This window comes from Rhinopithecus bieti, unplaced genomic scaffold (assembly GCF_001698545.2).
Source record: "Rhinopithecus bieti isolate Rb0 unplaced genomic scaffold, ASM169854v2 scaffold_53, whole genome shotgun sequence".
NCBI classification, from domain to species: Eukaryota; Metazoa; Chordata; class Mammalia; order Primates; family Cercopithecidae; genus Rhinopithecus; species Rhinopithecus bieti.
In genome coordinates this window covers 118166-134922 of record NW_016803161.1, presented here as the reverse complement: position 1 = coordinate 134922, position 16757 = coordinate 118166, and the positions used below count along the sequence as shown (strand labels likewise).

Genomic DNA, 16757 nt, shown 5'->3' with positions numbered 1-16757 from the left:
AAATCTGTGGGGAGAGGAGAGGGATGGGAGGGGTCCAAGTACCTTAATGAGAAGATCTGGAAATCGCCCTAATTTGGCCATAGGGCTAGTACAGAAGTCGACTGAAACCACAGGAGCCAGGGCAAAAAATATTTTAATCCTTTTGGCCAGCTCAGGGATCTGTGAAAATGCTATAAAACCTGTGAGAACAAAGGGAAGAAAACAGGAATTCCATCTTCTGGGATTTCCTTCTCAGAAAACACAAAGGCCCGCCCTCTCGTGGCGGCCTGAGACCCACGCAAGCACCACCACCGGCAGGAGGCAAAACACTTGACATGGGGCCCTCTGAACTGCCGTGTGCCCTAACACTGAATTTGGTTATACTAGTAAATCAAGCATTTGTTAATGCTTGTTCCAAATCTCAACCTAGATAAGCACTGTAAGAAATCCAGGCTGGGGGAACCAGAAAATCTTCCCAGTTCCTTTTACAATGTAAATAACAGACTGTATTTCCAAGAGCCTCACCCCATCACCTTTATCCCCCCATGCCCCTCCTCCAAAGAACAATTTACAGACACCACTTTCAAATAAACCACCAATGATTTCAAAGGAACTCACACATTTAGAATCCCCTAGCTTTAAAATATATTTTAACCCTTGCTGTGGTTTGACTGTGTCCCCAACCAAATCTCATCTCTAATTGTAGTTCCCATAATTCCCATGTGTTGTGGGAGGGACCTGGTGGGAGATAATTGAACCATGGAGGCGGTTTCCCCAGTACTGTTCTTGTGGTAGTGAATAAGTCTCAAGAGATTTGATTGTGATTTTTTGTTGTTTTTTTGTTTTTTGTGTTTTTTATTTTCAGACGGAGTCTGGCTCTGTCGCCCAGGCCGGAGTGCAGTGGCGCGATCTCGGCTCACTGCAAACTCCGCCTCCCGGGTTCATGCCATTCTCTTGCCTCAGCCTCCCGAGTAGCTGGGACTACAGGCACCCGCCACTGCGCCCGGCTAATTTTTTGTATTTTTAGTAGAGACGGGGTTTCACTGTGTTAGCCAGGATGGTCTCGATCTCCAGACCTCATGATCCGCCCGCTTCGGCCTCCCAAAGTGCTGGGATTACAGCCATGAGCCACTGCGCCCAGCGGAGGTTTGATGGTTTTATAAGGGGAAACCCCTTTTCGCTTGGCTCTCACTCTCTTGTCTGCCCTTGCTCTTCTGCCATGATTGTAAGACCTCCCTAGCTCACAATCCATTAAACTGTGAGTCCATTAAACCTCTTTTTCTTTATATATTACGCAGTCTCGGGTATGTCTTTATTAGCAGCATGAGAACGAATTAATACAACCCTCTCTGACGTCTTGCCACCTGGTCCCAGAATGTCACTTTAGGAAGCAGTGGGGCAAAGGGCTCAAGCAGGCAAATCATGAAAGAAGAAATATAAATAAAGAAAATGCCTAACTCCATCTTTTCTGGCAATATAACCACATGTTTTGAGACCCTTAAAAACATTCGTATCTTTCATATAGTAAGGCTCCTTCTAGGAATGTTCTAAGGAAAGCATGTGATGGGAACACTAAGGTGTTAGTCATAGTAAACATTAAAAGGGAAATTAAATAAATTATAGGATAGGTTCCTAGCCCCTAATTACAAAAACTCTTGCTTGCTAGAATTATGGGCAATTTTTATTTTCTTTCATTTTGCTAAATCTTCTGTTCTTCTGCTTTTCTACAGTGAATATGCATTACTTATATAATCAGCATAAATTAAAATCATATAACTTTTCAAAATTTTTTGTAAACCAAATGTAACTGTAGTTATATTCTACTTAACTTCAGAAGGCAGTATATTTTCTTGTTTTCTTTATATAAGCCTCTGAATTTAGAAACTATTTGTTTTCTACCCTCTCACATCCCTATCTTGCTTTATCTAGGAAAACATATAATGTATTGTGGCTTACATTAATTTCTTCAATTTCAAGAGAACCATATACCATGAATTTTCACAGAAGACTAAATGCTACCAAAATTCCGTATCTTATTCATTATTTCTGCTTGGCATTTAAAAACAAATGGAATTTGAACTAACATCTTTTTATATGTCACTTTTAAGGAAAGTACAAACTCTGTAATGAAGAATTTATATCAACTTCTAGTTGTATTTACATACATACCTATTGTGGTGCCTTGAGAATGACCCACATAATACACTTGTTCTTGGCCAGTTTTATTCAGAATGAAGTTAATGGAAGCTGGTAGGTCATATTTTGCCATCTCATCGTAACTGTAATCCAAGGAAGGAACTCTTTCATTGAAATAGTACATAAAATAGAATAGCACACCCATACTGAGTACGCAGTTTGATGAGTTATCACAAACTAAACACAGCTGGGAAAACCAGCAGTGAGTCCAGGAAACACCACTAGCAGGACCGCAGAAGCCCCCCTGGGCTCTCTTCCAGTTGTGTCTACCAAAGGTAACTATTGTCCTCATTTTTCACACCAGAAATTAGTTTCACCTGTTTTTAAATATTTCTGTAAGTAGAATTATACAGCGTGTATTCTTCTGTATCTGGCTTCATCCATTTTTTGCTGCATATAATTGTAAGTTGTTCATTCTTATTCTACTATAAAAATATACAACACTTTATCCATTCACTGCTGACATGCATGTGGGTAGTTTCCTGTTTTCCACTGTTACAAATAGCGTGACCATAAACCTATTCTTGTATATGCCTTTTGGTAAAAGCTCTCATTCTTGTATTTCATGTCCTTAGGGGTGCCTCTGGTTTTAAAAATGGGAAGCCAGCCTGAAGGCTGCTATAGTGCTGCAGACTTTCTCTGATACCTGGTATCAAAACATAGACCAAAAGCCAAGTGTGTATATGGGTATAGGCGTGCTCATGTTGCCATGGCAGGAGAAGAGCCAACCCCTAGCAAGTTCATACAATGTGCCAGGTTCTGTGGAGGCTCCTTCTCTGCATCCTCTCCTTTAGCCCCCAGTGACCTTACGAGGTAGGTGTTTCTTATGCTCCATTTTACAAATGAGGAAACCGAGACACAGGAGACTTATGTAAGATGTCCAACGTCATATAGCAATTAATTGGCAGAGGCAGAAGTAAGAGGGAGGAAAGGATAATTTCTGGAAAGAAGAAACGTGAACATCTGGATTATATATTTATGGAGAAAAGAGGAAAGTTATGGAGCAACATTTACCCAGCAGCATCCACACCACCAGAAATGCCAAAATAACTTAAGAATTCCTAACTAAATGTAAATCTTAATGTAATCATTTGCTTAAAATTTACCTTACTGCTAGTCATTAAATTCCTAGCAACGTTTAAAACTTTTCAAAAGACACCAACTTCCCCTCTCCTACAACTTCAGAGTTACCCACCTATCTGCCTCTTCTGCTGGAATCCTGTTGCCTGCTTTAAGAGTACTAAGGACATACATCCATGCCATTATCAATTCAAATATACCTGAAAGCCCAGAATTCATCCTGAGTAACTGAGAGTGTCTTATGTTTCCGAGACCAGGTATTTCCTCGGCTGTTGCCCATCCACACGTCAAAACCAGCATCAGCAAGAATGAAGCCCAGGCTGCTGTTGGCAAGGTTTGTGACCCAGTTACTAGAATCCGCCAGCAAGCCATGTTGCAGGAAGACAACTGGTTTGGGACCTGAAAAACATTCAACGTTTAGGAGGCAGTGGCACCAGGCTTCAAAAGAAATATGATATCTTGCTAAATAGAACATTCGTAAAAGATCCATAAGCAAATAATGAACTAGAAATAAATTGAAAGATTGAGGTGTTGATGTATTCCCATATAACATTAGCAAAGAATTTTTTTAAAACAGCACTGGCAAGGTAGCAGTGAAACTGGACCATTTTTTGCATATCCACTAATAAGACACACTTATGTAAGCAGCAAAAACAAAAATCAATATAATATATTTTAAGAACTTGTAAGGCCGGGCGCGGTGGCTCAAGCCTGTAATCCCAGCAGGAGGCCCTGAGACACGGCCGGATCACGAGTCAGGCGAGAATCGAGGAACAATCCTGGCTCAACTGTGGAACCGTCTCTACTAAAAAAGACCCAAAAAAAAACTAGCCGGGTGGCAGAGTGCGGGCGCCTGTAGGTCCAGCTACCTCGGAGGCTGAGGCAGGAGCAACTGGCTGTGAGACCCGGCGAGGCGAGCTTGCGTCGGAGCCTGAGATCTGCACTGCACTCCAGTCTGGCCGTGACAGAGCGAGACTCCCGTCTCAAAAAAAAAAATAAAAAAAAAACAAAAAGAACTTGTAAAATGTTTTTACAATTTGCTTTCATAATTGCATTTCTCACAATAATTCCTAACAAATTAAACCAAAGTAAAGAAAAAGATCACACATAATGAGACACCACTATACATGTATCAGAATGAGCAACATCTAAAAACACTGAAAACACCAACTGCTGAACAGGATGGGAAGGAATAGGAAGTCTCATTCATTGTTGGTGGAAATGCAAACTGGTAGCATCACATTGGAAAAGTTTGGCAGTTTCTTACAAAACTAAACATACTCTTACCACATAATTCAGCAATCACGTTCCTTGGTATTTTACCCAAAGGAGTTGAAAACTTACATCTACACAAAAACCTGCATAGAGATGTCTATAGTAGCTTTACTTATAATTGCCAAAATTTAGAAGCAACCAAGATGTGCTCCAGTAAATGAATGGGTAACTAAACTGTGCTACATCCAGATAATGGAGTGTTACTCAGCCCTAAAAGGAATTGAGCTATCAAGTCACCAAAAGACATAGAGGCACCTTAAATACATATTACTAAGATCTGTAAAGGCTGCATTCTACATGACATGCTGGAAAAGACAAAACTATAGAGACAGTAAAAAAGATCCTGGTTGCCAGGGGTTAGGAGGGAGGAAGGCATTCATAGACAGAGCAAAGAGGATTTTTTAGGTCAGTGAGACTACTCTGTATGATACTATAGTGGTAGATACATGCCATCATACATTTGTCCAAAACTATAGAACATATAGCATCAAGAGTGAACTGTAATGGCCGGGTATGGTGGCTCACGTCTGTAATCCCAGCACTTTGGGAGGCTGAGGCGGGTGGATCACTTGAGGTCAGTAGTTTGAGATTAGCCTGGCCAACATGGCAAAATCCTGTCTCTACTAAAAATACAAAAAAATAGCTGGGTGTGGTGGTGCATGCCTGTAATCCCAGCTATTCAGGAAGCTGAGGCAGGAGAATTGCTTGAACCCAGGAGGCAGAGGTTGCAGTGAGCCAAGATTGCACCGCTGCACTCCAGCCTAGGGAACAGAGCGAGACTCAGTCTCAAAAAAAAAAAAGTGAACCCTAATATAAACTATGGACTTTGTGTGAATGTAGGTTCATCAGCTGTAACAATTACAATTCCACTCTGTGGGGGATGTTCATAACGGGAGTGTGGGGACCAGCAGGTATATGGGAAATCTCTGTACCTTCCACTCAATTTTGCTGTGAACTTAAAACTGCTTTAAAAAATAAAATTTAATAAAAATTTTTAAAGCTGAAGAAAAGTTAAATAGATAAAAAGACTCACACACACACATTCATAAATATATGTGTCTGTGTCTGCCTGTGAGGATTTATTTTCTACTCACCTATACCTGAGACAGTGATACAGCAGAAAAAACAAAGATGTGGGAGCCAAAGAAACCTGACCTCAAGCTGCTTACCTAATGCTGAGACCATTCAGTTATTCAAAACAAGCCTTTACTGAGTACCAACTATGTGCCAGGCATTCTTCTCAGCACTGAGAACACAGCAGAGAACAAAAACAGAGGGAAGAAAAATACCCCTATGGAGCTGACATTATACTGACCATGAGTTTTATTCACTTATTTGATTGATTGATTGATTGATTGAGATAGGGTCTTGCTCTGTGGCCCAGGATGGAGTGCAGTGGCATGATCTCCCCTCACAGCAACCTCCACCTCCTAGGCTCAACTGATCCTTCCATCTCAACCTCCTGAGTAGCTGGGATTTTGGGCATGCACCACCACACCCAGCTAATTTTTGTGTTTTTTGTAGAGACAGTACCATGTTCCCAGGCTGTTCTTAAACTCCTGACTCAAGCGATCTGCCTACCTCGGCTTCCCAAAATGCTGGGATTACACCCAGGTGTGAGCCACCACGCCCAGCCTGACCATGAGTTTTAGACAGCTCAGACAAACCTAGGCTCAACTCTGTCCTCTCCAAGTTCTGACGTGACACCTTGGGGAAACTTCTCCTAAAATTAATATCACTCCCTGAAGAGTAGAAATGACAACACACATTTTATAGGACATAGTGAGATATGAGATATTATATGAAAAGTAGGTAGCAAAGTGTCTGACACACAGTAAGAGTTGACTATACATCAACTCATATAATTAAGTTGCTTAACCAGTCTGCGTCTCAGTTCCAAAAATAATTATTAAGAGGAATAAGTGAGGTGAGTAAGTATCCAGCATAGTGACTGACACACAGGTCACAGTGAAGAAATGAGAGCTTCTTTGTCCCCTGCTCATTCTTTACAATAGTGAAAAACTGGAAATAAGCTAATTGTCAAGTGGTCAAATAATTCATTGAAATCCACTTGGTACAATAATTGTCCATCAACCATGACAAGGACAGTGACAGCATAGAAAAGCTTATAACATACCTTGTAAAAGGTAAAAGAGAAAGCAAAATCCAAAATTATAGACTACTCTGAATTACAGCTATGCAAAAATAATGTACACCAAAGAGGAGTGTAAAATACCAAGGAAAAATGAGAAGAATGATTTGTCTGGATGATAAGACTATAAGTGAATTGACAAACGTTCATTTCTGCTAATGCCCTAATATAGATTTGGTAACTAGCAAATTGTTTTTAAATGACAGTTCTGCTGCAAGGTAGCTTCTGTAGACCATTCCGGAAGGCACTGCTCACATACATGAAAATATACATGGTACTCCCTGGAGTTGTACAACCTAGGGGTGCTGTACCCTCATGTTGTTAAAATAGCAGGACCCCAGGCCAAGAGTATAAAATGATTCCTACAACTTTTTTTTTTTTTTTTAAGAGAGACAAGGTCTCGTCTTATCACCTAGACGGGAGTGCAGTGGCATGACTGCTCACTGCAGCCTCAAACTCCTGGACTCAAGTGATCCTCCCACCTCAGGTCCCTGAAGAACTGGGATTACAGGCGTGTACCACAACATCCAGCCAATCTTTTAAAAAAATTTTCATAGAGGTGAGGTCTTACTATGTTGCCCGGGCTGGTCTCAAACTCCTGGCCTCAAGTGATTCTCTTGCCTTGGCATCTCAAAGTGTGGGGATTACAGAAGTGAGCCATCATGTCTGGCTGCTGTGATTTTCTAATGACAAAATAGAAATGCCAGGGCCATGTAGATGAACTTCTACCCATGGGGAGAAAATAGAAAGCAAATAGGACAATATTAAGGCTGCTTTATGTGCTCATCTTTGCCTTCAAAGGTTCATTTTAATGTGATAGTAACAAGACTAAATTTACTATGAAAGTGTATGTGGAAGGCACTGTGGTAGATACAGCATCTTATGCACAGGCTTCTTGGCTTCAATGAAGAAGATGATAATCCAGCTGGGAAAATATGTAAAATGATCATTAAAAATTCAAAATTATAAAAGTCAGTGTGACAATAATAATTACCAAAATTAATTCATTACTAAATTATAGTTGAAAAATGTGTAACTGCAGGCAGCAGCATCATCTCATGGTAACTGTACAATGCAGTGAGAATGGTGACTGGGAGGTGTACGATGCAGTGGCTCTGCCCTACTGATGGCGCCTAATACTTTCTAGAAAGAGGGGCTTTCCTGCTCACGCCACAGCTCCTTAGGTATGTTGAGACACTTTTCACCCACCAAGAGTGATCGGGGGCTAGGTCATGAGGAAGGCGACTTGACTTTCAAAGGCCAGGAACGGGATGCTCCCACAGGTCAGGTCATTTCCAACAAAAACAACTGCAATCGTCTTCTCTCAGGATGGAGAGTCAGAGTGAGGCAAGAGGAAGGCTCGGTAGGTGGCCTAATTCCTTGGCACTTGTTCCAATCTGTGCCTCTGCAGTTAACATGGAAAACCCGGGGCTGCCTAGTCCACTCCTCAGGGGAGAGTGTCCAGAGAAAGGCAGGAATGGTTTGAAACCAGAGAGGGCCCTGGGGCAAGGATAATTGCGAGAGGAGGAGGAGGGTGATGTGTGGCAGCCAGGCCAGGACAGGACAGAGGCTGGGAGGGGAGATGTTGGCCAATGCACGGGACCAGGACTCAGCTCCCCACCTTCTCTCGATGGGGAATGTTCAAAATTTCCATGAAGTCCCTGTACTTCCCTCTCTAACCTCCAGGAACTTTGAATGGGGAAATGTGGAAGTTGACAAGTTGAAGACATATCAGGAAAGTCTTTAAACATCCCCAGTAAATAACTCCTGGATTCCCAAGGGCAATGAGGAGCTACTGCAGTTTTCCTGGGAGGTGAGTGTGAAGCAAGGAATGGCATGTGGACAGCTGGAGCATGTGCTACCCAGGAGACCATGCCTAGGGTAGCTGAGCAGCTTCTAAGAACATCTGTATATAACCTTGTTCCACCAGACCTAATTCACACCTGCACAACACTTTTCTCAGGGAATTACTTTATCCTTTGAAGGAGCCTTCTAAAGAACAAGTCAAAGCCACTATTTTTCTAATTGTCCTTTTTTGTTTGTTTGGGTTCTTCCATCCCCTACTTCAAGCTGAATACAAAAGCTCAATTAACAACAGACACAAAAGATGCACCAGATGGGAAGGAAACAGTGAATCTATTCTTTACAAGCTAAATGTTTTCAAATCTGGAGAATCAGGGCCAAGCACTGCAAAGGGTACTGCAGACCACACTGTTTTCTCATGGGAAATGCTGGCAGATGAGGAAAGGGACTGATGAAGAAAGGTAAATGTCTGACAAATGGCATGGCTTTAGAGCAATGGAGGCCACTCAGCTGTGTCCTCCACATTCAGGTGAAAAGTTTTTAATGGAAATCTGCTATATCTTAAGCAGTGCACTAGAAGGTAAAATATCAAGAGGTGACTTGAAAACACACATTACGTTTTGTGCAAACCTTTAGTGGTGCCTACTGAGTAGCAGCCACTGCTATTAGGTTGTTGCAAAAGTCATTGCGGTTTTTGCCCCTAAAAAGCAATGGCAGTCCCGGGCGCGGTGGCTCGCCTGTAATCCCAGCACTTTGGGAGGCCAAGGCGAGCGGATCACCTGAGGTCAAGAGTTTGAGGCCTGCCTAGCCAACATGGCAAAACCTCAGTGGTGGGTGCCTGTAATCCCAGCTACTCAGGAGGCTGAGGCAGGAGAATTGTTGGAACCCAAGAGGTGGAGGTTGTGGTCAGCCAAGATCGCACCACTGGACTTTAGCCTAGGTGACAGAGAGGGATTCCATTAGCCCCCACCCCCATGACATAAAAAAGGAAGGCAAAAACCACAAATACTTTTGCCCCAACCTAATAGATGCTAGGAATGCAAAGATGGGTAACCCTGCTCCCTCCCACAGGGAGCTGCATCCTCTAGGGAGACAGACACACAATGACTGTCTAGCCCAGGAAGAAGAAGGCTAGAACACCACTCAGGAAGGCCCAGAAGGAGGAGAAAGTTACTTGGCCAGAGGGACAAACATTTGACCTGGATTCTAAGTAAGAGACAGATGTTTCCACAAAGGGTTCTGGAGAAAACATAGGAGCCAGATGAATAGAGAGCTGACACTGCACCCAGGCCTTGGCCAGGTGGGACCAGTGCGCACATGAAAGCCTCCCTGCCTGATTCTGATGCGCGGCCAGTCTGGGGAACAACTAGGAAAAGTCCAGTGCCTTGTCTGACCTGGGAACACAGGGAATAGGAAGGACTTCATGGGATGCACATCTTTCCAGGCTGGGCCAGTTTCCTTTCATCCGAGAACAAAAAAGTCTCTTCTGAGGAGGGAGATACAGAGGACATAACTTACTGAGTTTCCAGAGACGGCGGTTCCATTAGGCATCCTCAACAAAGAAAATAGTATCAAATCTTAGCATGGGAAACCTTTAAAAATGGCTGCTAAACTGCTTGCCCCTTCCCTCTGGCACTGGGTGAATACAAAAGGGAATGGAATTGACTGGACGCTGGAAGCAGGCCCAGCCAACTGTCTGCCAACTTCTCTCACCTGCTCCCAGCAGGGGGAAGAAAGGAAGGTACAACGTGGTTCTTTCCCATCCCACCACCAAACAAGGATTTAAGGATTTACTGGCAAAGGATGTTTCTCTCTGGGAAGGTAAAATCTATTGCCGCTCACATCTTCCAGTGAACTATTTCAGATTTCACTTCACCTTGCTGAGAATAGCTGATTGAAATGATAGCTAGCGCCGACTGCATGCTTATATGCTGTAGGTACTGTACTGAAAATCTTTTGAAGTTGGCACTACTGCCATTTAACAGAACAGGGAATTGTGGCAGAGAAGTCAAGTAACTTGCCCAAGGCTGAACAAGAGCTAGGAAGCGGGGGAGTTGGAGTCTAACAAGGTGTGTCTGACACCACAGGCCATGCTTTTCACTGCTTTGCTAGGGATAGAAGGTTAACAAGACAGAAGTCTCTAGAACACACTGAGGGCTTCTGGCTGAAGGCAGGAAGCTATTTTTGAGAGGATATGGACAAAGTGCTTGAAGAAAGTAATCTCTAGTAGATGGACGGGATAGGGAATGAAAGGAGAGGCACCCACTCAGCCTCGCCTGCTCAGGCAGCTCCTCCAAGGCCCAACCTGCTCAATGCACTCAGGCACCCTGAAGCCCTGTTTGTCTGAGTGACAAACCAGCATGACAGATCAAGGACTCCCTTCCCCAGCTGTGCCCTACGGGTGGCTCTAGGAGGGCTGGGGATTAAGGGAAAAGACTAAAGGACCATTTCTCAGCCTGAAGATGGCAAGTGATTTCATCATGGCCCTATAGGACAAAACTGACAAAGAAGCAGCCCAGTGCCAGTCCACCATGACGCTGCCTTCCCAGTGTGGGTGGAAGCCAGGAGGGGATTACTCAGGCTCCGAAACTGAATGTGCTGAGTCCACAGTTCCGCAGGAGGAAGATGACCGGGTGGGTGGGGAAGTTCCTCCTGCCTCCCAAGGCACTGGCCTTCTCTGCCAGGATGCTGAGTCCGAATAGGACTCTGTCACACTCCAAAACACATGTGAGAAACCAGCTGAGGTCCAGGGCAGAACCAAAACAGAGAACAAGGAGGAGGTCAGACACCACGGCATTAGCATGAAGCAGACCTCAGTTCTTACTGGCTACAAAACTTCGTAGGATTTGCTCGACTCTCTGAAATATAGGTGTTCTTTTCTAAAGTGAGAATGATGAAGTAGTTAATACATAGTAAAGCTGAATAAATAATGGCCCCTGATAGTAACAATAATAAATCTATACAGTTGGTCCTTAAACAATACAGGTTTGAACTGCACAGGTCCACTCATACATGAATTTTTTTTTCAATAAACATTGAAAGATTTGTTGGAGATTTGCAACAATTTGAGAAAAACAGACCAACTCTAGTCTAGAAATAATAAAAAGTTACTAAAAGGTTAGGTATGTCATGAATATATAAAATATATTTAGATATTGGCCTATTTTTTATTTATTACCATAAATATACACAAAGTATAAAAAGTTAATATTTTCGAAACTTAGACACTCACTTACAGACCACACACGGTGCCATTGACAGTTAAGAGAAATGTAAACAAATGTAAAGATGTGGTATTAAATCATAACTGCATAAAATTAACTAGAGTATATTGTGTACTACTATAATAATTTTGTAGCCGCCTCCTGTTGCTCTTGTGGTGAGCTCAAGTGTCGTAAATATCTGCTTAAATTTTTCCCATGACACTAATCATCTCCACGTGAGCAGTTCGTCTCTCCAATAAATGCATATTGCAGTAAACAGTGATCTCTTGCAGTTCTCATATGCTTTCCATCATGTTTAGTGCAATATCACAAAACTTGAGTAACACCATGGGACCCATACGAAGAACTAATAGTGGTCTGGGAGTGCCCCCAAAAAGCAGAGAAAAGTCCAGACAAGAAAAAGTTGGATTGCTTGATATGTGTCATAGATTAAGGTCTGCTGCTTCAATTATCTTCATTTCAAGATAAATGACACATAAAGACAACTGTTAAAAAAAGGGAAAGAAAATTTGTGAAGCCATTTGTCATTGTAGCTATGACAGGAAGTGCCAAAACCTTGCACTTTTTCTGAAATACCTTTGATCTCATATTGAAAATGCAGCTTTTATGTGGGTGCAGAATTGCCCTAATATGATTCTAGACTCTTATATTCAAGATAAAGCAAGAATAGATTCTAGACTCTAAGATTCAGAAAAAGCAAAGTCATTGTATGACAACTTAAAGAAAAAAGAAGGCGAAGAATCTAAAGTTGGAGAATTTAATGCCAATAAAAGATGCTTTGATAATTTTACAAAGAGGTTTGTTTGGCTTTTAAAATGCCAAGACAGACCAGGCACAGTGGCTTATGTTTGTAATCCCAGACTTTGGGAGGCCAAAGTGGGAGGATGTCTTGAGGCCAGGAGTTCAAAACCAGCCTGAAAAACACAATGAGATCCCATCTCTATCAAAAATTGTTTTAAAAATTAGCCGACTATGTTTGGCACGTGTTTGTAGTCCCAGTTACTTAGAAGGCTGAAGTAAGAAGACTGCTTGAGCCTAGGAGTTTGAGGTTACAGTGAGCTATAATGATGCCACTGCACTCCAGCTGGGTGACAGAGCAAGATGTCATCTCTAAAAAGCCAAAAATTAATTAATTTTAAGAATTAAAATTTTAAAACTTTAAAAATATGCCAAGATAACAGAAGCAACAGCTTCTGCCAGCCAAGAGGCCACATATAAGCTCCTGGAGGAAAATGTATCTGCCTGAACAGGTTTTTAATGCAGATGAAAGTGTTCCATTCTGGAAAAAAAACAAATCCCACAAAAGACATTTATTAGTAAGGAAGAGAAGCAAGCACCAGGACTTAAGGCAGGAAGGGATAGGCTAACTCTACTGTTCTGTGCAAATGCAGTAGGGTTGATGGTCAGGTCTGCCACTATCTATAAATCTGCTAATCCCTGAGCCTTGAAGGGAAAATATAGACATCAGCTGTCAGTCTTTTGGCTGTACAATAAGAAGGTCTGCACAATGAGAACTATTTTTCCAGATTGGTTCCATTGATGCTTTTTTCCTGAAGTCAGGAAGTACCTTGCCAGTAAGGGACTGCCTTTCAAAGTTCTTTTGATATTGGACAATGCCTCTGGCCACACAGAACCCCATGAATTCAATATCAAAGTCATCAAAGTGGTCAACTTGCCCCTAAACACATCTTTAATTCAGTCTCTAAATCAGGAGGTCATAAGGTCCTTTAAGGCTCATTACACACATACACTATGGAAAGGATGGACAATGTTATGGAGGAGAACCCCAACAGAGAGAACATCATGAAGGTCTGGAAGAATTATACCACTGAAGATGCCACTGCTGTTACAGAAAAAGCTGTTAAAGTTATCAAGCCTGAAACAATAAATTCCTGCTGGAGAAAATTGTGTCCAGATGTTGTACATGACTTCACAGAATCCATACCATGACTTAGCCAATCAAGGAAATCAAGAAAAAGATTGTGGATATGGCAAAAAGGTGGAGGGTGGGAGCAGGTAGAGTTTCAAGATATGCATCTTAAATAAAGTCAAGAGCTAATATACACACCAGAGGAATTTACAGAAGATAACTTGATGGAGATGAGTGCTTCTAAAACAGCACCAGACTATGGGGAAGAAGACATGGGAGATGCAGTGCCAGAAAACAAACTGATATTAGACAGTTCAGAAGAAGGGTGGCAATTGCAATTATTCAAGACTTCCTTTACAACATTGACGCTTCTACGACACAGGCACTGAAACTAAAGCGAATGATGGAAGAGTTGCTATTCTATAGAAACATTTCTAGGGAAATGAAAAAAGGTCAGAAATTACAATGTATTTTTATAAAGTTACCCTGAATGTGCCTACTTCTCCTGTCTGCCCTTCCACTTCCTCCCCTTCTTCCACCTCTGCTATACGACACCAAGACCAACTCTTCCTCTTCCTCCTCTTCCTCCTCTTCCTTAGCCTGTTCCAACATGAGAATGAAGACATTTATGATGATCCACTTCCACTTAATGAATAGTAAATACATTTTCTTTTCCTTATGATTTCCTTATAACATTTTCTTTCTCTAGTTTACTTATTGTAAGAATATAGTATATAATACATATAACATACAAAATATATGTTAATCGGCTAGGTACATTATAGGTAAGCCCTCCGGTCAACAGTAGGTTATTAGTTAAATTTTCAGGAATGTAAAAGTTATATACAGTTTTCAATAGCTCTGGAGGCCAGCACCCCTAACCCCCATGTTGTTAAAGAGTCAACTGTAAATGTAATAAAATATTATTAGAACACAACCACTATGAAGAAGGATAAAGTGAAGTGGTATTCTTTGGCCCAGGTAATATAATCATAGTAACAGCAAGACTGTACTAAATGTTGAAAATGTGTCAGGCACCATGCTAAGCACTTAAGCGCTTTACATGTATTATCTCAAATAAGTCACCTAACAGCTCTCTGAGTTGGTGTAGTAGGCAGAAGCAGGACATCTAGCAGATACAGGACATCTAAGTCAGATACTTTCCATAGTGTGACTTTATCACGGACATCATAGCTGTTCTCTGGCCTGAGAAGAGGACCAAGTGGGCAGGAACAGTCACCGGCTGTGTGACTCCCACCTTCACTACCCATCAGCTGCTTTATCTTGGGCAAGTTAATTAACCCCTATAAACCTTGGTTTCCTCATCTGTAAAACAGGAGGTAATAGGAGTTCTTACACCCTAGAATTGTATGAGAGTTCACCTGATGATTCACACAGAGCACAGCGCTTGACCAGTCCACAGGACACATTCAGAGAGTCACATGGCCTTTGCCACTGTGCAGTCCACTGCACTCACACTTCACTGTCACCCTGCTAGGGAGCAGGTGGCCTGCAAGAGTGAACACAACAGGAGCGCCCTGCATCACAGAGCAGGGAAGAAAACCGTTCCATGCCGTTCCATGCTGTTTTCTCTACCACTAGCAATAGTCACTCTGATCACCAGGCAACATGAAAGCAGTGATGTGGTCTGTCTTGTTCACTGCAGAACTTTCCAGGACATTGTCATAATTAGAGTTTTCCATGCACCCAGGATGGTGCTGGGCCATCTACATCATTCTTCCTCCTTTGGGGCCTCTGAGGCTTAGAGAGAATAAATCATTTGACCCAGGACACACAATTAGTATATGATGGAGCTGGGAATCAAACCCAGGTCATGTGACAAACGTGCCCATCATCTCCATGCCAAATTGCCTTTCTGTCTTCCCTGCCCCTCTCTGTCACCATGGCCTGTCCTCAGACAGCTTTGCAGCACAGCAACTTGAGTTCCAGAGTTTCACAGTTGACTGAATTTTGGGAAATTATCCAGCTCTCATCCAAAATGCTCCCTCAACAGAAGGAGCAGAGGGTCCACAGAAGAAAGCACTTTCAGGGGACACAGGGCTAGAGATGACACAGCACGTGTCACCTGACCCCCAGACATAGTTCTATGACATTTCTTACTTTTCTTACTTCTGTCCATTGTAAACAAAGGCATCTTCCTCCTTTGCATACAATCTAGAATACATCCCTGTCATGGAGGGCTTAATCCTGAAGAAGTCAATATCAAAGACCACCATCAAATCCACATTGATATTTCAAAATTAAAAACAGAGGCTGGGCACCATGGTTCATGTCTGTTATCCCAGCCCTTTGGGAGACTGAGGGAGGATCATTTGAGGCTGCAGTAAGCTATGATCGTACCACTGCACTCTAGCCTGGGAGACAGGACGAGACTTTTAAAATATTTATTTATTCATTTAAATATTTTAAATAAATAAATGTCTTAAAAGAAACTGTATCACCTGCACTTATTATAATATATTTCACAGGCCTTATCAAATCTTCACAACAGTCTACGAAGTAGCCAGTATTATTCTTCCTGTTTAATAATTGAATAAGTCAAAACTTCGAGAGGTAAAGAAAATTGCCAAGTCACACAGCTAGTTAAATAGTAGAGCCAGAACTTACACCCATGACTGGTGGCTCTTCACATGCTCACCTTAATCACGAGGCAATACAGCTTCAAGTTTTACCCACCACAGGAAGCTTTCAAGTTGTGTTCGTGGACTCCTAGGAGCCCAGGAGTAGGAAATCCTTAATGCAGTGTGGCCTTGAGCAGGGGACACTATTAAATCGCAGTGTCACAGGAGGGTTGCAGGAGCATACTTGGGTAGACTGCAGCCTGGAGTTAAAGCAATTTACCATTTAAAGAGAATCAGAAAAGTCTTCACCCCGACAGAGTCTGGTGGGGATGACAGAGGTCACACACATCATCATCTACATAATAATATATTGTTTATTGTCTTAATTGTAATGAAGAAAAACACAGAGAACTATGAGAATCTGTAGCCAGGTGCCTGATCTGTTGTGAGAGGCTGAGGAAATCCTCCCTGAAGAGTGAAAATTAGGTTGAAGACAGAGGACAGGTCAGAGCGGTAACCAGGAGGAAGAGGAGGGAAGGGGACAGGGCAGAGCACTGTGTTCCTTTCCACTCGGCTCTCTGCTCTGATCCCATCCT

At 42.3% G+C, this 16757-nt stretch overlaps 1 protein-coding gene across 1 annotated transcript in view; it reads right to left on the bottom strand.

Annotated features, from left to right (window-relative positions):
* The window catches only part of LIPA (lipase A, lysosomal acid type), a 39482-nt gene that overhangs the window by 12250 nt on the left and 10475 nt on the right, over window positions 1-16757 (bottom strand). The window contains exons 4-6 of the mRNA XM_017867402.1: window positions 3456-3654; window positions 2149-2258; window positions 43-179 (exon numbers count right to left, since the gene is read on the bottom strand). Of these exons, the coding sequence (XP_017722891.1) occupies window positions 43-179; window positions 2149-2258; window positions 3456-3654 (446 nt within the window). The remainder of the gene's footprint in view (window positions 1-42; window positions 180-2148; window positions 2259-3455; window positions 3655-16757) is intronic.